The sequence below is a fragment of the Anomaloglossus baeobatrachus genome, chromosome 2, assembly GCF_048569485.1.
Source record: "Anomaloglossus baeobatrachus isolate aAnoBae1 chromosome 2, aAnoBae1.hap1, whole genome shotgun sequence".
Lineage (NCBI taxonomy): Eukaryota > Metazoa > Chordata > Amphibia > Anura > Aromobatidae > Anomaloglossus > Anomaloglossus baeobatrachus.
The window spans coordinates 513,227,205-513,252,717 of record NC_134354.1 but is presented as its reverse complement, the minus strand read 5'-3'; the positions used below and the strand labels follow the sequence as shown (position 1 = coordinate 513,252,717).

The 25,513-nt window shown below is 44.5% G+C and overlaps 1 protein-coding gene across 1 annotated transcript in view; it reads right to left on the bottom strand.

Annotated features, from left to right (window-relative positions):
* Positions 1-2,642: 2,642 nt before the first annotated feature.
* Positions 2,643-25,513, bottom strand: part of CEP97 (centrosomal protein 97) — a 90,491-nt gene continuing 67,620 nt past the window's right edge. The window contains exons 8-11 of the mRNA XM_075334294.1: positions 21,391-21,521; positions 15,702-16,377; positions 6,320-6,395; positions 2,643-4,549 (exon numbers count right to left, since the gene is read on the bottom strand). Of these exons, the coding sequence (XP_075190409.1) occupies positions 3,923-4,549; positions 6,320-6,395; positions 15,702-16,377; positions 21,391-21,521 (1,510 nt within the window). The 3' untranslated portion in view covers positions 2,643-3,922. The remainder of the gene's footprint in view (positions 4,550-6,319; positions 6,396-15,701; positions 16,378-21,390; positions 21,522-25,513) is intronic.

The following is a 25,513-nucleotide window of genomic DNA, read 5'->3' as shown; positions in this document are numbered from 1 at the left end:
AGGGAAAAAAAATAAATCAATAAAAGACGGGAAAATGTTCATATTATAAAAATAACCTTTAATTCTTCACCTGTTGTCCGAAGCTTTATTCACTTCTCAAAATGAAATACAAGTTTGCACACTAAAAAAATACACAATATATATGATAAAATAAGGGTTTAAATAATACATGCATTCAATGCACACTTGTCTTCAGCAATTTCATACAAAATATTTATTAATTTAACTGAATGCATTAAAATATTATTCTGAAAGCCTTCCTTTCCCACCAATAAATATTCTTAGCAGCCCTATTTAGGCTCTGTTCACATATAGCTTCTTTTTTAAATGACAAATCCGTATAATGAGTGACAGACCCCAGTGACTTTATGGTGCACTATTCTAATGCTCAAAGGTGATGACTTTAGTGACTCGTAATACAAGTGTGAACAGAGCCTAACACTACCAGTACTATACATTCTATTAGTTATGCATCATTTGATTGGAGATCAGCGAGTTGTAATTGGGTGCGATTGTAGTGTGGATCAGTGGTATGAAACTGATAGACTTCTAGCTATTATATGGACTCTGTCAGCACAGAATGACTGATCATACCAAGTACAGGCGCTTGATGCATCATGGCAAGGCCATTCATGTAAGTGCAGTTTCCCACCTACTTGTTTTTCATCTATCTCTGCTCTTCTCTGGTTCTAGGAGACCAGAGATGTCAAAGAAGAAGAGAGAGTGGAGATAGAGGGAAAACAAGTGGGAAGGTGCACCTGAATCACTGGCCACGCCATGATGCACAGAGCGCCTGTACTTGGTTTGGACAGTTGTCTCTGCTGAGAGAGTCCATACATACAAGATTACTGTTGGCTGACCACTTGTTTGGCTGACAACTGTCCCTCCTAACTCTCCAATACACATGAAGGCTCAGCTGAGCATTTTTGTTTTCACCGGGGATAGGAGATAAAGCTGCCATCAGATAGTTCTGGCAGCGGCTATTTTACCCTGAACACAAAGATCTGCCAGAACATTCGGTCAAGGAAGAGCCGGAAGCTCCAATATACATGAGCTGGTCAGCTGACCCCATTGAAATCTGTGGGTTCAGGCAATTTTTAAAGGAACTGATCAGGGCACCTGACTGTTCCTAATGTCTACTGTAGCGGTCTCGCTGCTGATTTCTTTATTCCAATAAGGTGATTGATGTTCATACTAGCGCTGCATCACTTTCCCTTGAGAAGTCCTGCCTCCGATCTTCGAAACACAGCTCAATAAGAATAATTACTGCCTGCATAACAGTCCTACCACAATGAGGACTATATGTATAGGATGCAAACACCTTATTGTAATAAACAAATCTGCACCCATACCACTATAGGAGGAGTTGGGAGCATTCCGGGGACCTGTCAGGGTCCCTTTAATCTAACATGTATGATTTACAGCCTTACCACAAAGCGCATATACAGATACATATAGAGAAAAACAACCAAGCGCTTACTAGAACATAAATATGTGTATACAATAAGTATATAAAATCAATATACAAGAGCAATGTGACACTGATCACTGCAGCACATGCATAGGCAGACAAGATCTCACTACTACTGCAGATTATGGTCCATACACCCAAATTGTGCCTGTATGTAACTGACCTATGATATTTAATAAGTGCAGAATGATATTAAATCAGATTGATCCTGACATTACTGCTGTGCTCTGCGCATTGCCAACATCAACCTGCTGAAGTATTCGATGTCTCAGTGAAAGTTGCCAAAGAGGTCATTATTCACTTCCGATGTCACAACAGTGCCAATATAACAAGGGAGTAAGTGTCCATTATTTATGTAAGAATACTCACATGAGCATAAGAAGATGATCCAACCAGCTGCCACATTATCAGGGCAAATACGCCACCATGCCAGCTGCAGTGTATCCCAAGGATTTACCTGAAGATATATCATGCTATAAAAAAACAAAAAAAGACAGCTAGTGGGAACTGCAGAAAAAGAGTAAGAAATGAATCCTGTGCAATTCTCAGACTCTGAGAAGAGATATCGGCTAAAGACACTGTAAAGACAGTGAGACATGACAAGCTATTAAAGGAGTCCTATAATAAGGGTTGTCCCACCTTATCACTAAGCAACTGCAGACTTGTGATGATTCCAGGGCTGTGGAGTCGGTAAGCCAAACCTTCGACTCCGACTCCTCAAATTCTCTTGCACCGACTCCGACTCCGGCTCCGACTCCGGCTCCGACTCCGACTCCTACATATATTGCTTAGTTAGGTGAAAAATTTATTGTAGTACATGAATATGTGTATGTGAACATCAGACATTTAATAATTTTTATGATACGATAATCAAGATATTTGGATAGAACATAAAATATATTTATTGGAATACAACTTTAGAACACAAAAAACTGTAATAAATTGTAAATATGTAATACACTATGTAATATACAGTAGATTACATATATATCTTGTGTGTGTATATACACTGTGTGTATATATATATATATATATATATATATATATATATATATATATTACATATTTACAATTTATTAGTTTTTTGTGTTCTAAAGTTGTATTCCAATAAATATTTTATGTTCTATCCAAATATCTTGATTATTGTATCATAAAAACAATTAAATGTCTGATGTTCACATTGTACTACAATAAATTTTTCACTTAAATATAAGCATTATACTAAATGTTATTATTTAGTAAAATATTCAGCACATTCTGCATTGCACTCCTGTCCCCAATTTATTATATATTTTAGGAGTCGGAGTCGGTGCATTTTATACCGACTCCGACTCTGACTCCACCAAAATGAGCTCCGACTCCGACTCCACGACTCCGACTCCGACTCCACAGCCCTGGATGATTCGCCTACGGCGATGAAAAGACCAAGTGGTCATGTAACCACAGGTATGCGTTATGCCACATTCCGACTAGGCATGCGTGGCCTCGCTCAATTCACTGGTACTGAGTGAACACTCTACACGTCTAGTCTGAAAGTGGCTGGAAGTATGCACGACATACTTGCAGTCACATAACTGCTCGATCTTGCCCCTGGCACCAGAAAATCTTCACAGGGCATACTGTGAATATTCACAAATCTGCAGTCACATATATTGACTGCAGACTTGTGGAAAGCTTGGACAACCCCATTAAGACCGTCCCTATCTATATGCCCTATAGTGCACTTCTCTGTACAAACAGCTCTTGTTCTGAAGAGTCAGGCTCTCCTTGTATTACATGGACCATCATTCATCTGCATGGCCAGCAAGTAATACATTTGCCAGGGTGACCCTGATCTTCTGTGGCCATGGCATTTAGCCAACCTAGAAGAATTGGTCCCATGTACCTCCAGCTCTACCCCTGTTTTAGAGGTCTATGACTGGCTGACCAGCATGATTGTGCTTCTGGCTGCCATAGTACAGAGTAACAAGCATTTATTCGATCTGTTAAGAATTCAATTTCCACTCGATGTTAATTAAAAAAAATCAGTTGGCAAACCAGCAACTTTTTGAGACAATGACGGGAATGGTATCTTGCTTCTATCACTGCTATGGCACGTGCCACATATTGCACCACTCGCTAATAAGACAGATGTCTAGTGACAATATGGGTGTGAATACTAATACAGTGCGTACCTTTCATGGTGCTACACAGTTCATGCACCTACACTAAGTGTCTACTGGAAAGCCTCTGTACTGCATTGGACAAATAAGACATCTTACTCTGACCTTTTCTATTCTTAGACATCAACCCCTGACGTTTCATGACCATTCCATGTAGGAGAGCCCCAGTTGTGTTTCTGTTTCCATTTAATAGAATTGAACATTTACAGAAAGGTCCATAGTAATAGCCATTATATAATCCTATTACAGTACATGGCCAGGGCTGAGGACACATCAGGGCCTCCTCTCCTTACTGCACCATTACTTCTGGAGCCTCAGTACAAGTGTCCTGTGATGCCAGCAAGCTTCGTGCATCATCAGAGGTCTCACAAACGTCTTCATGTCCTTCCTTCTTCCCGTGCTCACAGTCTTGACTGAAGCTACTGGAGAGGAGATCAGAGTTTACTGAGCTGTTGGTCATTTCAGGCCTACTTTCCTGGGTCACGTCACTTGTGTTGTCCTCCGTTTGCTCAAGTTGCTGCACTTTCTCCAGATATTGCTGCAGGAGACTGCTATCTTGGTCTGTACTGGAGTCATCCTTGCTACTGTCACTCTGAACTTGAGGTGCTGACTCCTGATCCCCTATGACATCTGATAACGGCTGTTGACAGTGTTTCACGGTTTCCAGGGACTGCTCAGATGATGCGCTTCCCTCAGTTGAGCTCTTTTCAGAAGCGCTCATTTCCTGATGAGAAGTCTGCTCTATATTAATAGAGTGGAAACCCGAGTCTGGGATGTCAGGGCTGGTTTTCCGGCTTGTCACTTCAGGGGCAGATTCGGCTGATGATGACGTCTGTCCTGGTCCATCAGGTGGACGGACGTCGCATTCTGGAATCAGGCCACTTACTTTGTTTTGCCATTCTTGAATGCATCGTACCTGAGTAGACACAAAATTCAGATACATGGTAAACTTGTGCTGCTGTATTGTTTATTTACCAATGAATAAATGCAGAAACACCGAGAAATAACATGTCACAGACACGGATCAGTGGACATGGGGGGGATGGCTTAGAATTGTAAAGCACGCTACAATCACACCTGTATTATTAGTTTAATTGTATACCGTGTCATATTTCAGCCTGCCAGTGCCAATGTACCGCACTACTACTACTGTGCTAGAATGTGGGATGGAAATGACTCTTTACAATAGAAAAGCTAATCAATGGTTTAAATAATCCCAAAGATGAATATAACGCATCTCTCTAATAGCACAAATTGTAAATGGCCCTGAAAGCGGATTTATAATTGGACTATGCTGACCTGTATAAGGCTATGTGCGCACGAAAATGCTGACATTTCTGCAGCGATTTCACAGGACATGTGCGCTTCAAATCACTGCAGAAACACTGCGTAATGGAAGCAGTGTTTCAGCAGATTAAATGCCGATTTCTAGCGCTATGGCTGCTGCCTCTCCCATAGACAGAGTGGGAGCAGCATCCGGAACGCACAAAATTACTGACATGGTCATTTTATGAATGCACGGATTTCAGTCAAAATTTTGGCATCCAAATTGCTGCCTTCAAAAAAGCAACGTGCGCACGTCTCATGCACAATCTACATAGATTGTGCAGGGGACGCAGGGCGCATGCATTTACACTGCAGTGCTATACACAGCGTATATGCATGTAATTACGCAATGTGCGCACAAGCCCTAAGAGTAGCATAATATGGAGACAGGTATGCTCTCCTATTAGCCAAAGGGCAGAAAACTGTTTTATCACTCCTATTAGGCAGAAGACACTGACAGACGGCTGGTTGCCATGTATCTGTATTTACAGCAGTCCCTTAGGGGAAATCTGTCAGCAGGTTTTTACTATTTATTCTGAGACCAGTACAATATAGAACAGGAGAGCCTAATTACAGGAATGTGCCACTTATTGGGCTGAGTAGTAGCTTCAATACAATCAATTATTGTTTTAATAGCAGGTTATCACTGTATGACTAGTTCTCATGGGCAGAGCAGTCCAAGTAATGTGTAACTCCGCCCCCACCACTGATTAGCAGCTTGTCAGCAGCAGATTATCACTGTAGGACTAGGGCTCATGTTCAGATAAGTCAGGCTAATTAGTGTAAACCCACCCCCAGCTCTGATTGACAGCTTAATCACAGTGCACACAGGTAGCTGCCAGTCAGGGTTGCAGGCTCAGCAATCTGAGCTCTGCAATATCTACAGCAGAAAAAAACAGGGATTCTATCTAAACTACCCCAAGCAGTCCAGTAAGGACTACATTCCTGGAATCTGGCTCTCTTGCCAAATATTATGCTGCTCTTATATCACCTGCTGACAGATTCCCTTTAATGACTTGTGGAGGACGGAGGAGGTGGTGGCAGACTAATAACTTTATGCCAAGTGTATTTCTATATTGCTCCTAGTACTTCACAGATCCACTAAAACGTTATGTAATGAATATAAGTGTAATATATTGCGTTGAGGTTCCAATGCACATATGACAATGACTAAACGTTTCTTTTCCGTACAGGCAATTTTACACATGATGATGTGCAGCCGCCGTAGAGAAGGGCAGAGTTATTATACTTGTTGCTAGCCAAGCAATTTTGATTATATTTTTGGCATGATGTATTTTTTCCTACCATGTGTAACCCCAATGTCTAGCGTTAGGTGTTCTGTCTCACACAAGAACACTACCTGATCCCATAAGTATCTGATCGCTTCCTCCTGTACAAGCCTCTGCACCCGCTCCTCATCTCTTTCTTTCTTCAACCTAGAGCACAAAAGAAAGCATAGCCATTATTTTATTTTGCCACAACACATATAATTTGTCTGGATTATTCAGAAATTAAGGAAAAAAAAAAATCAACCTACAATTATAGTTACAAGCATGAAGACATTGTACTGACTGGTTACACAGGGAGTAAGGCAACAATGCAGAGGTTATCAGGTAAAGCGGGACCTTACCTGGCTATATAGTCAGTAAGGCTACATGCGCACGCTGCTTCTTTTTCGTGTTCACAAACTGCACCTTGTCAGAGAGAGCCTGGAAATGTCACAAAAAATGTAGGTGCTTATTTGGTGCGTTTTTGCTGATTTTTTGGCTGCAGTTTTGTCAACAATTGTTTCATGTATTTTTCAGTTCAAACAAGCCCATAAAGCTTGTTGAATTGAAAAAAAAAATTAGAAATAAATAATTTAAAAAAACGGCGTGCGGTCCCCCCAATTTTAATGCCAGCCAGATAAAGCCATACGGCTGAAGGCTGGTATTCTCAGGATGGGGAGCTCCACGTTATGGGGAGCCCCCCAGCCTAACAATATCAGTCAGCAGCCGCCCAGAATGGCCGCATCCATTAGATGCAGCTGTTGTGGGACTGTACCCGGCTCTTCCCGATTTGCCCTGGTGCGTTGGCAAATCGGGGTAATAAGGAGTTATTGGCAGCCCATAGCTGCCACTAAATCCTAGATTAATCATGTCAGGCGTCTCCCCGAGATACCTTCCATGATTAATCTGTAAGTGACAGTAAATAAACACACACCCAAACAATACTTTATTAGAAATAAAAAACACTAACAAATTCCCTCATTACCAATTTATTAACCCCGACAAACCCCTCCATGTCCGGCGTAATCCACGGTCCTCCAGCGTCGCATCCAGCTGTGCTGCATGAAGGTGACCGGAGAAGCAGCAGACACCGCCGCTCCGGTCAGCTCCACGCAGCAACTGAAGAGAGCCGAGTGATCAGCTGAGCTGTCACTGAGGTTACCCGCGGCCACCGCTGAATCCGGCGGTGGCCGCGAGTAACCTCAGTGACAGCTCAGCTGATCGCGCTACTGCGTGGAGCTGACAGGAGCGTGGAGGACAGGACTATCAGCGGCAGCGGTGGCAGCGAGAGGGGTCCATCATCTCCCCTGTGCGTGCACGCTGGGGACAGCGGTACTTCGGGGAACACATGAGGATGGGACTATCGGCGGCGGCGGTAGCGAGAGGGGGATGGACATTGGCAGCTGAAAACATTGATTTTTCCCTCTCGCTGCTGCTGCTGCCGCCGCCGCTGATAGTCCCGTCCTCCACATCATCTCCCCTGTGCATGCATGCTGGGGACAGCGGTACTTCGGGGAACACGTGGAGGACGGGACTATCAGCGGCGGCGGTGGCGGCAGCGAAAGGGGGATGGACATTGGCAGCTGAAAACATTGATTTTTCCCTCTCACTGCCACCGCTGCTGATAGTCCCCGTCCTCCACATCATCTCCCCTGGGGACAGCGGTACTTCGGGGAACACATGGAGGACGGGACGGGACCACTTGCCTGACCTCACTTCCTGACAAATCACCTGCTTTTTTGGTACCAAAAACGCAGGTAAAAGGCAGGTAAAATGCACCACTTTTGATTAGCATGCATTTTTCCTGCGTTTTTGATGCCCTCATTGAATTCAATGGGTGACAAATGTTGACAAAAACGCAGGAAGAATGAACATGGTGCATTTTTTTTGTCACAAACTTTTGACAAAAAAAACGCTGACAAATAAACTGCAGTGTGCGCATGACAAATCTGACTTCTCATAGACTTTGCTGGGAAGTCAGATGTCAGAAAGTTCTGCTGACAAAACTGCGGCCAAAAAAGCAGGAAAAAAAGCAGCGTGCGCATGTAGCCTAAAGGTCATTTCTAGCATCCCTGCAATATAGTTCTACTACACTTTTTGTTATTGTTGCTTGTTTTATGTTTTCTGCATGTGAAATGCAAAAAATATTCTGTTAATAGTCAATAAGCATGCCATGGGCTGTGTATAGGTCACAGAATAAAGCTATAATGGACTTGGCCTGTGTAATCTCAGCTCTAACATATTAATACAAGGACATCCAAAAATCAGGTGTAGTGCTGCGCCCCCTTCACAGCCGGATTATAAGGCCTAAGCCACACGGCGAGAAAAATGGTGCGAGTAGGGTGCGGTAAAACATCGCATTCCACTCGGACCAATATTATCCTATGTGTTAGCACACATGAGCGATTATTTTCTCAGCCCTAATCGGACCGAGAAAACAATCGCAGCATGCTGCAGGTGTAATGCGAGACTCTTCTCTCGCACCCATTCAAGTGAATGGGGCGAGAGAAAAATCGCACTGCACTCGTGGTACACCAGTGTACCACGCCTGCAGAGCGAGAATCGCAATAGCCGGCTATGGAGGAGAGAGGGAGAGAAATCCATCCCTCCCCCCTGCAGAGCCAGCCCGCCCCCCGCAGTTGAGGTCCGCTCGCACAGTCGGACCTCAGTCTCAGGGACACTCGCATGACACTCGGCTCTGCTGTACTGCTAGCGTGAGCCGAGTGTCATGCAAGGATCGCACTTGTGCCCCTTGTGGCCCAGGCCTTAGACGAAGTGAAAAATTACCATAGATACAGTGACTGCCCCACACCTACACTGCCTTGTCTTCATTCTCAAGTTGGGTAGGTCAGACGCTCAAAATTATAACACTAAGGGGTACTTTGCACATTGCGACATCGCTAGCATTGGCTAGCGATGCCGAGCGTGATAGTCCCCACCCCTGTCGCACATGCGATATCTTGTGAGAGCTGCCATAGCGAACATTATCGCAACGGCAGCTTCACACGCATTTACCTGCCCTGCGACGTCGCTCTGGCAGGCAACCCGCCTCCTTCCTAAGGGGGCAGGTCATGCGGCGTCACACGGCAAGTGGCCAATAGAAGCGGAGGGGCGGAGGAGCGGGACGAGCATCCCGCCCACCTCCTTCCTTCCGCATTGGCGGTGGAGGCAGGTAAGGAGATGTTCCTCGCTCCTGCGGCTTCACACACAGCGATGTGTGCTGCCGCAGGAACGAGGAACTATATCGTATCTCCTATTTGTGCGACATTATGAAAATATCCAACGCTACACAGATCACCGATTTATGACGCTTTTGCAATCGTTTATTGGCGCATCTAGGCTATACACATTGCGACGTCGTTACCGGCGCCGGATGTGCGTCACTTTCAATTTGACCCCGACGATGTCACAACGTGCAAAGTCCCCTTAAGGCTTTGTTCACACAAGGCATCTTTTGCTGCGTTTTTGGTGCATGTTTGAGGTCACAGAGATGCACCTACATGCATGCATTTCCTTCCCCCAGTAAAGTCTATGAGATTTCTATTTTGCTGTCCACACTGGGCATCTTTTTTTTGGCTGCATTTTTTGAAGATACAGCATGTCAATTTTTTGTGTTTTTGCCAGCGTTTCTGAGCCCTTCCAGTCAATAGATTTGACTTAAACGCATTGAGCAAAACGCGGTAAAAACGCGTGTTTTCTTTATGCGTTTTTGCCACGTTTTTTAGGGCCAAAAACACTGCATCTATGTAGTAACAAAAGATGCACTGTGTGAACATAGCCTTAGGCATCCTAGCTGGGAAACAGTCTGAAATGCTATTTGGTGCTGACGTTTTGGGGCAGGTGTGCTTTTCTTGTGATCTTTCTGAGGCTATGTGCGCACATTGCGTAAATTCATGCAGTTACGCTGCGCTTTGCAGCGCAGCGTAACTGCATGCGTCCTGCGTCCCCTGCACAGTCTATGGAGATTGTGCAGGGGCCGTGCGCACGTGGCGTCTAAGAGCGCAGTGCTTCGGCTACTGCCGAAGCGCTGCGCAAAAAGAAGTGACATGTCACTTCTTCCGTGCGCTTTGCCGGCAGCCCCTGCTCTGTCTATGGCAGGAGCTGCAGGCAGAGCGCACGTTCTCGCCGGCACCATGCGCCTCAGAACGGAGCTTTCAGCTGCGCTCTGAAGCGCACCTTTTACGGTGCTGGGCGAGTACGCAACGTGCGCACATACCCTTACACTGTCTCTCAAAGGCTTATCAATGGCACTTTATTTTCCAGGCACAGCATGTTTTAAGCTTGGCAGTTTTAAGCATTTATAATATTTTTAAGGCACAATAGGGTTCAAGAATGCAGAAAGGGCTGAATAAGCAAATTAATGAATCCCTGGCTTTCTCTAAAACTTCAAAATGAAATTCTACAGGAAGAGTCAGCATTTAATCTGCATCGAAGCGCTTTCACATACACACCATTAGTTACGGGTGTAATATCTTGATGACAGGCTCCTTTGGCACATCTTTAACTGCCAGTACCTCACTCCACCAACGAGGATGGCGTACATTGCTATCATACTTTACGCCACTTTTGTGGTTAAATTATGATGAATTTGCGGGGTACGCTTGGCCAAGCCCCATCTTGCTAACTTTCTGTTTGTACAACTTGAGTTGTGCAAAAATTTGGTGACATTTCAATCCATTTTACACCAAAATTCTGGTCATAAACGGCTTCATGAACCTTTTAGCGGCCAAGGGTCTACAGACAGGTTCACACGATGATATAAATCAGACGACTGCACTCCAATAAAAAAATCAATTGCACTTGGACCTATGTTACTCAAGTATGCGGTGATTTGACTCCAAAGTTGGTGCAGAGCGAGAAGAATATTGGATGCCATACGGACCATCAGTACGGCATCCGATATTCCATTCTGGAAGATGGCAAAACTGTAACTGGTCCTGTAAATGGTTAATAGCTGTGGGGTAAATAGACTGATTGTATATGGCCTTCACATGAGTGACAGTTGAGAAAAAAAAAAAATTGTTCTACTTTCTGGATGAGAATGGGACCAATTTTTTATACGCTCGTCTCACCCCAGCCTGAACGTTTAAAAAAAAAAAAAAAAAAAAATAGCTTCCTCCCTTTCATAGTGTGACACAGACCACATCAGTAGTGTAGCCACACACTGCACCCTGGTGGCACACACCGGTACAGCAGCTGCACGTTCAGTTCCTTATGTCTGGCTTTTATTACAGGGCACCTGTCAGGTCCCTGTTGTCTCCAACCCAGCAGCATTCACAAGTGTATGCCAAATTCCCTCCCTAACCAGCCCTGTATAATGCTATTCACTGAAATCAATGTTTAATGAAATAACATTTAGAAGTGCGCTGTTTCTATGCTAATTAGGGCCTTGACTAGTCCATAAAGCGTTGATACCCCAGACTAGTTGGCCCTTTTTCCGTGTTATCACTTCCTGTCTGTGGGTGTGATTACGTGATTTCCACGAGCGAGGCTCCCAGGAGCTGCGGTCAGGGCGGCTTGTGGAAATCATGTAATCACACCCACAGTGGAGTGATACAAGAGAGCAGACTACTCTGGGGAAACAACGGCCCTGCGACTAGCCACAGGCCTAATTATCACAGGAACTGCGCAGTTTATAAATGCTTTATTACACGGATTTTAGTAAATAGCATTATACAGGGCTGGTTAGGGAGGGAATTTTGGCATACGGATATGAATGCTGCTAGGTTGGAGGCAGCAGGGACCTGACAAATTTCCTTCAACACTAGAAGTCCCAGAAATTTCGAGCTCCCTGGGTTCCAAAGGTAGAAATGTTAAATGACCCCTCTCTGGGACTTCTAGTGTTAAGCACCACTCCAGCATTTTGGCTATGTGCGCACAGTGCGTTTTTCGCGGCGTTTTTGCACGTTTTTCGGGTGCGTTTTTGGCCTCAAAACTGCAGGACTTTGCTTCCCCAGCAAAGTCTATGAGTTTTCATTTTTGCTGTCCGCACACATCTGTTTTTTTTACCTGCGTTTCTGAGTTAAAAAAAAAAAAAATGGACATGTCAGTTCTTTCCTGCAAAAACGCACCAAATCGCAACAAAAACGCATGCGTTTTTTGATGCGTTTTTTCGACGCAGGTGCGTTTGTGCGTTTTTAGCAGCCAAAAACGCACAAAAACGCAGCGTCAAAAAGACGTAGTGTGCGAACCTAGCCTTTGGTTGTTTTTTTAGTGCTGGAGTAGTGCTTTAAACCCAAGTCTTACCCTCCAGTGTTATCATCCTTCTGCATCACTCCAGTTCATTTCCGCCATCAAGTGCCCTTAACTTCTGACTAGCCGGAAGTCAGAAGTTAAGTCACAAGCTCTCAATACAAGTCTATGAGAGCCAGAACAAGGCTCTCATAGACTTGTATTGATTTGTGACATTGGTGTGCTCCATGAAACACTGGGGCCGCTGGCAGGTCACAAACTACCTGACACCGACCAGAGCGACGCTGGAAATAGCTGAAGCTGCTGGGGGGCAGGTATAAGACTGGGCGGGCAGGGGGATAACATTTAAAACACCACTCCAGAGCGGAAATTAAAAAAAAAAAAAAATCTGAAGTGGTGCTTTAAAGAGTAAGCGCTACAAGTTTAGTATAAAAGACTGCAGCTTTCCAGGTTTGTTTGTTTTTGTAAATGACTATATATATTATTATTTATTATTATTATTATTATTTATTATTATAGCGCCATTTATTCCATGGCGCTTTACAAGTGAAAGAGGGTATACGTACAACAATCATTAACAGTACAAGACAGACTGGTATAGGAGGAGAGAGGACCCTGCCCGCGAGGGCTCACAGTCTACAGGGAATGGGTGATGGTACAATAGGTGAGGACAGAGCTGGTTGCGCAGTGGTCTACTGGGCTGAGGGCTATTGTAGGTTGTAGGCTTGTTGGAAGAGGTGGGTCTTGAGGTTCCTCTTGAAGCTTTCCACGGTAGTGGAGAGTCTGATGTGCTGAGGTATAGGAATTTGAATGGTATACTCTTCTACATTTCAATTGGATTGACCTTAATGAAGGTGTAGCAACCATGAATGATTTTAGCTTGCACCTGAGGTTACAAAGCTGCACCCGTCATATAAGATCATGGCACATTGCTAGTATGGGTCACAACATTAAGGTCGGTGCAGGTCTGATCTTAGCATCAAAGGTACAAGGGTGTTTTTGGCATCTCCGGCTATCTTACCGTGTACGGTTCTGCCTCATGGCACCATTCAGGTGACTGAGGCTTTGTTATTGTTCCTGCACAAAAGCCACCAGAGCGCGTCACAGTGCAAGGAAAATCAGCGAAGGAGCTGCCTCCAATCCTGCAGCCCCCCAGTCCAAGGATTGAGGGGGTTCAGGATGTCAGACCGCAACTCATTAGTGAAGGCATATCTTAGAAATATGCTCTTACTACAGTGGAAAAAAGTCATTCTTACCAGAGAAAATATTTTTCTGTCACTTGTCATATTTATGGCATAGAATAGCATTGTATAGACATGTAACAAAGGAGAGGTGCATAGTACAAAACCATAGAGCTATATATAGATCTGAGACCAGAGCTATGTCCACATGACTGCTATAAATACCCATGTGAGACCCGTCCATCAGTGAGGATAAAACATTCCAATAATGGTTTAAGACGACTAAAAGCTAAAAATAGCCAAAAATAACTCGTGTATATTACAGATTCTACATATAGTATTCACACTAAAAATAGAAATCAGCAACACTTTACTACAATTCAGGTAGCACAGGATTCTTCCTGTAAAGAGATCACGTTTGTCCTACACGGGAAAAGAATAAACCCATCTCACCGAAGAGATTTGAACCAAAGTGATGTCTTCTTAATCTAGCAAAAGTAATACATGACTATTGGTGATCTACCGTTAACCAATTAAAATGGCACGTTGGGTACAGAACATTTTGGATCAGCTCACATTTATCCTGTGCTCTATGCTGAGCACTTACATTAGGGTTTCCACAAACATCTCTAAAATATGTGATTTAGGTGAAACCCTAGACGGATCAATCCACTAATGAGGCAGCAGAGTTACTGAGATGGACAGCGCCAGATCACAGGGCAGGCAACAGTTCAAAGCGACTTCATCTGCCTTATTACAGTCAATTTTGGGTTGCGAATTTTATCTGAATCCCAATTTTCACAGATACAGTGGGGAAAATAAAGATTTGATACACTGCTGATTTAGCAAGTTTTCCACCTACAAAGAATGGAGAGGTCTGTAATTTATATCATAGGTACACTTCAACTGTGACAGACAAAATCCCTTCAACTGTGACAGACAAAATCCCGAAAATCACATTGTATGTTTTTAAATAATTAATTTGCATTTTATTGCATGAAATAAGCATTTAATCACCGACTAACCAGCAAGAATTCTGGCTCTCAGACCTGTTATTTTCTCTTTAAGAAGCCTTCCTGCACTGCACTCATTACCTGTATTAATTGCACCTGTTCTAACTCATTACCTGTATAATAGACACCTGTTCAGACACTCAATCACACTCCAACCTCTCCACCATGGCCAAGACAAAAGGTTGGTCTAAGGACACCAGGGACAAAATTGTAGACCTGCACATGGATGGGATGGGCTACAGGACAATAGGCAAGCAGCTTTGTGAGAAGGCAACAACTGTTGGTGTAATTATTAGAAAATGGAAGAAACACAAGATGACTGTCAATCTTACTCCGTCTGTGGTTCGATGCAAAATCTCACCTCGTGCGGTAAGGATGATTCTGAGAAAGGTCAGGAATCAGCCCAGTACTACAAGGGAGGACCTGGTCAATGACCTGAAGAGAGCTGGGACCACAGTATCAAAGATTACCATTAGTAAGACACTATGCAGTCATGGATTCAAATTCTGCAGGGCATACAAGGTCCTCCTGTTCATGCCAGAACATGTCCAGGCCCATTTGACATTCTCCACTGACCATCTGGATGATCCAGGGGAGGCATGGGAGAAGGTCATGTAGTCAGATGAGACCAAAATAGAACTTTTTGATATCAATTTGACTTGTCGTGTTTAGAGGAAGAAGGATGAGTACAACTCCAAGAACACTGTCCAAACTATGAAGCATGGGGGTGGAAACATCATACTTTGGGGCTTCTTTTCTGTAAAGGGGACAGGACAACTGCACCGTATTGATGAGAGAATGGATGGGATAATATATTGGCAATGGGAAAGTCTTCTTCACTGAATACAGATTTTATCTCAGAATTGAGAATTTTGCTAATGACTGATCAATAAAAAAAATTGTCTGATAAGAAATATTACAGTTGCTTATTTTCATGTGTACGAAGGATACACTTTAAATCCAGTGGTTGGGGTTCTGCACCTCAATGTATAACCTCCTAACAGCTTGTACAGTTTCCATTTATACAAATTACTGGGTTCACCCATAGCGTAAGCATCTTCAGAGAGTGAAGTAACCGCAGGACCTACCTGGAGACTTGCTGGCTGAGGAAGACGATGTGCTCCTGCATTCTGCTTAGTCGGATTTCATACTGTACTTCCCTGACTTTGGGGTTACGCTTTCTTGCATAGAAGCCTCTCCAGTAGGACTGCAATTGTGTGGCTGCTTTGTTCTTCCTATTCAGGTTGTCGGTGTCCTTATCCTGTAACACTTTGCTGTCTACTGCATCACTGTAAGAAGAGGAGGCACTGGATGGCTGGGTGTGCTCCGTCACACTGCCGTAAGAGGACTGAGAGTTGTCGTTACATTCGGTCAGATGCTCAGTGGATTTTTCCAGAAAGATGGCACCAACTTTTGTGCCATCTTCAACTTCTTTTTCCTGCGTTACTAAACTCTCAGAACTACCTGTACTCATTTCCGTCAGGGTGTTATCTGCATTTAGTTCCTCCTTAATGCCAGGTACCCTATGCTCTGCAGTGGGAGACACCGGTGATAAACCTGGAGCAACAGGCATGAATGTGGACTCAGAGGAAAGAAGGCTGCTATTCAGCTTGTCCTCATCAGTCTGGATGTCTTCAAGATAAAGGTTGCTGTAATGTGAAGGTCCAGATTGAGGCGAACCAGAGGAAATGTGTCTTGATGTATAGGAATAATTATCCTCAGAATTACTTCTGCCGAGCCAAGTATTGACCTTGACTGTTGGATCTAAAAAGGTAAAGTAACAATATATTAATAATAATAAAAAAATGTTTATGCTGCACTTAGTCACTGTAAAGAGTTAGGCTGCTTTCACACTACGTTTTTTTAACATGCGTCATGAATGTTTTTTTTGCTGTAAAAGCGGATTCTGCTTTTACAGCAAAAAAACGCATGCAAACGTATGTGTTAATTTGCAGGATCCTGTTACTTTAAGTTTATGGGCGGGCATTGGAGTCATGTGATCGGGAGTCAGTGGAACTGAACCTGATAGACTAGGAGCCGGCTTCTGACAGCTGCAGAGGCTCGTAACCAAGGTAAACATTGGGTAACTTGCTTGGATACTCGATATTTACCTTGGTTACGAGCATTCGCAGCTGCTAGGAGCAGGGCTGCCTGCTCCCTGCACACGTAACCAACGTAAACATCGGGTAACTAAGAGAAGCGATTTGCTTGGTTACCCGATATTTATCTTGGTTCCGAGTGTCCGCAGCTCTCAGGCGGGGGAGAGAGAGGAGAGGGAGAGGGAGGGGGAGGGGGCAAGAGGGAGGGGGAGAGCGGGACTGATCACCCGAGGCTGGTTTCTGTGCATGCTCAGTAGAGCAAGCAGGATCCTGTCTATCAGCATGCCAGCGTTCACATGCGTTTGCATGCAGAATAGTTAGGATCCAGCAATTTGCAGTATTTGGATGCAGCTCAAAAACGCTACAAGTAGCGTTTTTGAAAAATGTTAAAAAACTGCAAGTCGCTGGATCCTCACTATAACGCACGCAAACGCATGTGAACGCATGTTGACTCAAGTCGATTGCAAATGCATTGAAATGAAAACGCATTTGCACTGGATCCGTTTTTCCGTTAAAAAAACGTTCAGGACGCATGTTAAAAAAACGTAGTGTGAAAGCAGCCTTAGTCTTACCATTGCAAAGTGCTTGTAAAAACTATTTGACTTGCTATTAAAGGGAACCAATCACCAGGATTTTCGTATATATGCTATCGCCAGTGCTATCCTGGCACTATCAGGCTGATTCTATACATACCTGTAGTGGTCAGCTCGGATGTATAGGCTTTGAAATCCAAGAAAGTGAAGGTTATAAAATGAGCAGCTTGTTGAGTGACAGCTGCACTGGAGCAGATAATATATTCATAGTTATCTCCTCCCCCCCTGTTAGAATTAGCATAAGCATTATACAAACGACTCACTTTGTCTAGCAGGACCTGTGTGAGGTCATACCCATGTGATCTGGTATCCAGCTTTGGTGGCTGCGGCCCCGCCCCTTCTAGTCACATGGGTATGACCTCACCACAGGTCCTGCTAGACAAAGTAGTTTGTATATTGCTTATGCTAATTCTAACAGGGGGAGGGGATAACTATGAATATATTATCTGTTCCAGTGCAACTGTCACTCAACAAGCTGCTCATTTAATAAACTTCACTTTCTTGGATTTCAAAACCTAAACATCCGAGCTGACCACTACAGGTATGTATAGAATCAGCCTGATAGTGCCAGTGCTATACTGGCACTAGGTTATATGCGAAAATCCTGGAGATTGGTTCCCTTTAAGAATCTTCTCAAATCTGATTTTTAGATTTCTGGTGTATGCCTTGTTGTGACTCCTGCCACAGCTGCCGTCTAGCAGTGTTTACTGAGCATGTGCAGTGTTTACAAGCTCTTTTTAATAGATCTTGTAAGTGCTGAGCTTAAAATGGCTGCATCAGTAGAGTGCTCGATTTGGCTAGCTTTACTGCACTGCACGGGCTAAGCTGCCTCTGCTCGCAGCATTATAGCGTGCACAACCATGCCAATGGTCTGAGCGATCAAGCTTTAGGAGAGTACCACCCTCTAGCAAGCAAAAAGCTGAAGGCAAAAAAGTGGCGTGCTCTTGCTGATGAAACATGAGAAATCCCTTATATAAAGACATCAGAAAGAGAGTTAATGCTGTCAGACTTTATGTACGATCATTTTCTTAGTATGACTAGTCCTTGGTAAAACCACCATCTTATTCTTTTGGTTAGAAGGAATCTGTCAGACGGAGCAGGGTATTCCCCACTTGTCTGGAGCTACTTAGGCAGTGGGTGGGAAACAAGGAATCGTCCATCATCTGTTATTGTCAGACTTTCCAGCCTCCCTACTTTGCAACAGTAGCAAAAGGAAAATGTACTGTGATTATAATGCACAGTTGCCATTTGTATAGCCGTTACCTTACAGCAACACCCCTTATCACAGATAAAAAGGGAAAACATTGCCAATGGTGGGAGAGCTGCACCCTCTGTAGACAAAGAGTTTGTGCATGGAGTTTAGAAACCCTGTGTAATCACACAATACAGTGCCTTTATACGCTTACACTCTATATATTTTGGCTGTACGCCATTGTCATCAAGCACACCTCAGGGTGGATTCTGTAAAGAGTATTTTTCATGTATGCAAATATTCGCCTCTGATCGCAAAAACATATTCATGCCTTTTGTGCCTATGTGACACGAAATACTGCGGTGTGTAGGTGAGGTGTGCACATTGAAGATGTTGCCAGGACTTGTTCCAGACTTTCCAGCATCCACCCCTCTGCACTGATCGGAATGCAATACAAAAGCACAGTATTTCCCATGATGCTAAATATTTTTCTTGCTTTTACATAGAGGAATTTCATCTATCCCATCTGTCAGTGATCAGCATAAAAACAACCATAAAACTCCCCAGAATAGTGACTCATAAGCATTAAAGGGAACCGAACATCAGGATTTTCCTATATAAGGTGCAGCCAGTGCAGTACTGGCACTATCAGGCACATTGTGTACATACCATCAGGGGGCAGCTCGGATGTTTAGGCTGTGGAATCCAAGTTTATGAAATTTGAAAATTCATCCACTTTTTGACTTGACGTGTGCACTTCTCCATATAATATCCGGGTGGGTTATGCACATGATTCCTGCCCCCCCCCGCCCCATCCCCGCCGCCTGTTCCTCCCTCTCTCTGGCTGTATGCAAATTTCTCTATTCAGTTACACGGCGACGGAGATGGTGCCTGCGCATAGCGCTTATCTCCGGCGCCATGTTTTTGAAGACGATATCATAGCAGACGTCTGCTGCAGCTAATCGGTAATATCAGCTGTTCTCCAGTCCTGTTGTGACACAGCGCGCGCTCCCGTTGTTACAACGAGATTTGAAGAAGCGAGGGCGCATGCGCCGCCCTCTCAGACACAAAGCTGGGTAATGCAGGCATCAAAAACATGGCGCCGGAGATAAGCGCTATGCGCAGGCGTCAACTCTGACGCCGTGTAACTGAATAGAGAAATTTGCATACAGCCAGAGAGAGGGAGGAACAGGCGGTGGGGGGTGGGGGAATCATGTGCATAGCCCGCCCGTATATTATCAGTAGAGGTGCAACTGTCAGTCAAAGTGTGGATGAATTTTCAAACTTCATAAACTTGGATTTCACAGCCTAAACATCCGAGCTGCCCACTAATGGTATATACACACTGTGCCTGATAGTGCCAGTACTGCACTGGCTTTACCTTATATACCAAAATCCTGATGTTTGGTTCCCTTTAACCCCTTAACGACCGCGGGCCGTAAAATTACGTCCTAGCGGTCATAACGTTACTGCCCGCGGTCTGCCGCCGGCAGCATGCCGCGATCGGCGCACATCTCAGCTGATTTTCACAGCTGAGATGTGTGCCTGCTAGGCACAAGCAGAATCGTTATCTGCTCGTGGCGTTTAACCCCTGTAATGGCGCTGTCAATATGTGACAGCGCCATTATAAACGCGATCGCGGTAAAGTTTTACTTACCGCCCGATACCGGAAGTCACGTGACATTATCACGTCACTTCCGATGGTTGTCATGGTAGCACAGGGTCATGTGATGACTCCTGTGCTAGACATGAACTACTTTCACTTTCGCTTTCCACGGAGGCCAGGGAAGCAGAAAGTGCACGTATCTGCTGTTTACAGCTGTGTAGCTTTGATCAGCAGATAGTGCAGAGCAATCGGATTACTGATCGCAATAGCCCCCTAGGGGGACTAGTAAAATAAAAAAAAAAAAAATAAAAAAAAAGTTTTAAAAAATTAAAAAACAAAAAAGTTCAAATCACTCCCCTTTCGCCCCATTAAAATTAAAGGGTTAAAAAAATAAAAAATATACACACATTTGGTATCGCAGAGTTCAGAAACGCCCGATCTATCAAAATATAAAACCAATTGATCTGATTAGTAAACGGCGTAGCGGCAAAAAAATTCCAAACGCCAAAATGATGGTTTTTTTGTCGCCACAATTTTTGCGCAAAATGCAATAACAGGCGATCAAAACGTAGCATCTGCGCAAAAATGGTAGCGTTAAAAACGTCAGCTCGAGTCGCAAAAAAAAGCCATCACTGAGTCATAGATCTCGAAAAATGAAAACGCTACGGTTCACGGAATATGGCGTAAAACGTGTGCCACTTTTTTCAAACAAACTTCCGAATTTTTTTTTAACCCCTTATATAAAAGTAAACCTATACATGTTTGGAGTCTACGAACTCGCACTGACCTGAGGCATCACATCCACACATCAGTTTTACCATACAGTGAACACAGTGAATAAAATATCTCAAAAACAATAGTGCTATCGCACTTTTTTTGCAATTTTTCTGCATTTGGAATTTTTTGCCATTTTCCAGTACACTATATGGTAAAACCTATGGTTTCATTGAAAAGTACAGCTCGTTCCGCAAAAAAATGAGCCCTCACATGACCATATTGACTGAAAAATAAAAAAGTTATGTCTCTTAGAAAAAGAATGGCGAAAAAAAAAACGGAACGCGAAAAATCGGCCGGTCGTGAAGGGGTTAAGCAACCACTGGTGCCATTCCTGATGCACACGAGATGCCATAATGACGCTGTGTCCCTAACGTGAAGAGGACCCAGTGATGCCAGCAAGCAGGAGGAGGTTCGCAGTACCAGGGTCCCGTGAATTTGTTTGTTCAACACTATGAAAACCTATTTTGTTAAATATGAACACTAAAGATAAAAAAAAGTGCGCCAAATTACCATTATTATTAGACATATGAAGACTTCTGGTTGGGCTCTGCTGCTCAGCTGATGAATAGGATCTTTTTTTAGGAGTTGAGGACAGATGGGTCTCGTTACAAATCTGGTGCATCAATTGTCTCTGATGTAACCTAACAAAGATAGAAAACTGAATTATATTCTGAGTAGAGGCTGAAAACAATCTACAAGTGATACAGATGTGAATGTTTAGCTGAAGACAACTCCTCTAAATGAGGATGACGCTACATAAGATGATGAAGAACAGGCTTCCTGGGAGCTGGAGATTACACAATGGTTCAATATAAGGATAACATAGTATGAAACAATCTGGAAGAAATGTCAGATTATTGTCAAATGTTACAGATGAAATCTTAAAGGTTATACATCTGTGCGAATGTTATCATCTGGGAGAAATAATCTCTTCTCAGTCTCATCCTAGTTGCTTCCATTTTTCTCACCCGTTTTCTTTTATTGAAGCATATAGAGCAGTCATGGCGAACCTTTTACAGGCCGAGTGCCCAAACTGTAGCCCTAAACCCATTTTTTTTCCCGAAGTGCCAACCAATCCTATTATGTAAATAATTGATTGTAACCTTACCTTTGCCGTCTTCTCTTCAGCAGGGGGCATCACGCTCATGCATGCTTACCACACATTGAAGCTGAGCCCCTGCCCTTTCCAGACACAGCAGTTGGATTATTCCTTCTGGAATAAAAATTGCAGCATATAGACAGAGGTTTTAGCCTGGAATGCAATCAGATGTCACCCTGTAATCCACATCTACATTTCAAAGTCTGAACATCTTGAAATCCCATAAAGACGTACGAGTTGCCTCCCTCCCCTTTCATTGTGTAGTTATGTCCCCCTTCCTGGCCACTTCCTGGTAAACATGTCCCCCATCCTGATATATATTTCCTACATTCTGGTATATTTGTCCACATCATGGCCCCATCCAGGTAAATGTACCCCATCCTGGTAAATGTACCCCATCATTGTAAATGTATCCCATCCTGGAATGTTCCCCCATGCTGTTAAATGACCCCATCCTGGTATATGTAACTCATCCAGGCATGTTCCCTTATCCTGGTAAATGTCCCCCATCCTGGTAAATGTCACCCTTCCTGCTAAATGTTCCCCATCCTGGCATGTTTCCCCCCCATCCTTTCATGTTTCCCCCCATTCTGGTAAATGTATCCCCCCATCCTGGTAAAAGTATCCCCCATACTGGTAAATGTATCCCCCCATCCTGGTAAAAGTATCCCCCATACTGGTAAATGTACCCCTTCCTGGCATGTTTCCCTTCCTGCTAAATGTACCCCATCCTGGCTTGTTTCCCCCCCATCCTTGCAGTCATGTTTCCCCCATCTTTGCACGTTTCCCCCATCCTTGCAGCCATGTTTGCCCCGTGCTCACATGTTTGCCCCGTATGCCCCATGCTTTGTTTGTTTTCCCCGTGCTCTGTTTTCCCCGTGCTCTGTTTTCCCCGTGCTCTGTTTTCCCCGTGCTCTGTTTTCCCCGTGCTCTGTTTTCCCCGTGCTCTGTTTTCCCCGTGCTCTGTTTTCCCCGTGCTCTGTTTTCCCCGTGCTCTGTTTTCCCCGTGCTCTGTTTTCCCCGTGCTCTGTTTTCCCCGTGCTCTGTTTTCCCCGTGCTCTGTTTTCCCCGTGCTCTGTTTTCCCCGTGCTCTGTTTTCCCTGTGCTCTGTTTTCCCCGTGCTCTGTTTGTATATGCCCCGTGCTCCCATGTTTGCCCCGTGCTGGCTCTGTCCCCCGTGCTCCCATGTTTGCCCCGTGCTGGGTCTGTCCCCCGTGCTCCCATGTTTGCCCAGTGCTGGCTCTGTCCCCCGTGCTCCCATGTTTGCCCCGTGCTGGCTCTGTCCCCCGTGCTCCCCATGTTTCCCCCGTGCGCTCCATGTTCCACCCCATGCTGGCTCTGTCCCCCATGCGCTCCATGTTCCACCCCATGCTGGCTCTGTCCCCCGTGCTCCCCATGTTTCCCCCGTGCGCTCCATGTTCCACCCCATGCTGGCTCTGTCCCCCGTGCTCACCATGTTTCCCCCGTGCTCACCATGTTTCCCCCGTGCTCGGTATACCCCGTGCTGGCTCTGTCCCCCGTGCGCTCCATGTTCCACCCCATGCTGGCTCTGTCTCCCGTGCTCCCCATGTTTCCCCCGTGCTGGCTCTGTCCCCCGTGCGCTCCATGTTCCCCCCCCCGTGCTGGCTCTGTCCCCCCACACCTTGGCACAGCCGTGCACACAGCTTTAAAAAAAAACAAAAAACTCACCTTCTAGCCCCCACTCCTCCGCTGCTGCGCCCTCAGTCACTTCAGTTCCCGCGCGGCCAGTCCACAAGACGCCGGAGCCGCCTACTGACGCTCCTCCGTCTCCTAGGCAACAGGTCTGCGGCCCAGGAGAGGAGGCGTGTCAGAGCGAGGAGAAATGTCTCCTCTGCTAAACACCATTTTGAATGCTGGCGCGATCACACCAGCAGATCAAAGTGGCTCAGTGTGGCGACAGCGCGCGTGCCAACACAAAGGGCTCTGCGTGCCCTGTCTGGCACGCGTGCCATAGGTTCACCATCACTGATATAGACTGTTGACTTATTTTTCCATTGACTCATAATTATTTAGATGAAAACTGAAGACACTTTAATGAAACTCAGAAGGACAAAGTCCGTCTTCCTAATTTCATCCATTTTTACATGGATCTTCATAAACTTTAATGGCTAATGTGCGTGTGACGCTGCAGTAGTGATAATGTTTGCTACGGTAGCGATCACCACATATCGCACCAACGACGGGGGCTGGTGCTAACAGTCGCGACATCGCTAGCAATGTCGCAGCGTGTAAAGCACCCTTTAGTCTGATCCACAAAATGGTTGAGGATAGGACAAGCTCTGAGTCTCCAAAAACGGAGAATGGATGGGTGTATGGATCAATGATACTCTGAGTCCTTGTGCTTTCTGAGAAAAAAAAAAAAAAACAGACATCACTGGGACGTGTAGTAATATGTTTTTAGGAGCGCACCACCGATCAACATAAGAGTGGGTGCACCCTAATGCAATGTACGGAGCAGAAGACTAAGAAAGAGAAAGAGCACCGCATATACGTAAGGGGCACACCAACCACGATATAAATAGTAATGTACAAAAAAGCTTTATTCAACACATGGAATTTTAAAAACACTAAAAAAACATGAAGAACAACACACTCAGAGCCGGGCTAAGCCCAAGTGTAACCATGGCCATGGTGAACAGTAGACAAGATCACAATGATCATATTAAACATATATGATAATATATACATCAAAAAAATGTGAAACCCTGTGGAAAACCACAATAGGTAGCTTTAAGTTGCAGAAGAATAACCAAGAGATGTATACAGTACAGCAAGGTACAGCAATGACTAATACATACAAAGGTAATATATAATGGCTATACACTGCAATGCACTGCAGTGTATAGCCATTATATATTACCTTTGTATGTATTAGTCATTGCTGTACCTTGCTGTACTGTATACATCTCTTGGTTATTCTTCTGCAACTTAAAGCTACCTATTGTGGTTTTCCACAGGGTTTCACATTTTTTTGATGTATATATTATCATATATGTTTAATATGATCATTGTGATCTTGTCTACTGTTCACCATGGCCATGGTTACACTTGGGCTTAGCCCGGCTCTGAGTGTGTTGTTCTTCATGTTTTTTTAGTGTTTTTAAAATTCCATGTGTTGAATAAAGCTTTTTTGTACATTACTATTTATATCGTGGTTGGTGTGCCCCTTACGTATATGCGGTGCTCTTTCTCTTTCTTAATCACTGGGACGTGTCACACAGATGTGTGAAGATGAGACATAAGCATGTTACTATCACCCAGTACTGACCTGTGCTCCACATCTGACCCCAGCAATTCCTATTATCACCACTAAGGGCGGCGTCACACGTGCTAATATATCGTGCAATCGCATGAGCGATCGTACCCGCCCCCATCGTTTGTGCGTCACTGGCAATTAGTTGCCCGTGGCGCACAAAGTCATTAACCCCCGTCACACGTACTTACCTCCCTAACGACCTCGCTGTGGGTGGCGAACATCCTCTTCCTGAAGGGGGGAGGGACGTTCGGCGTCAC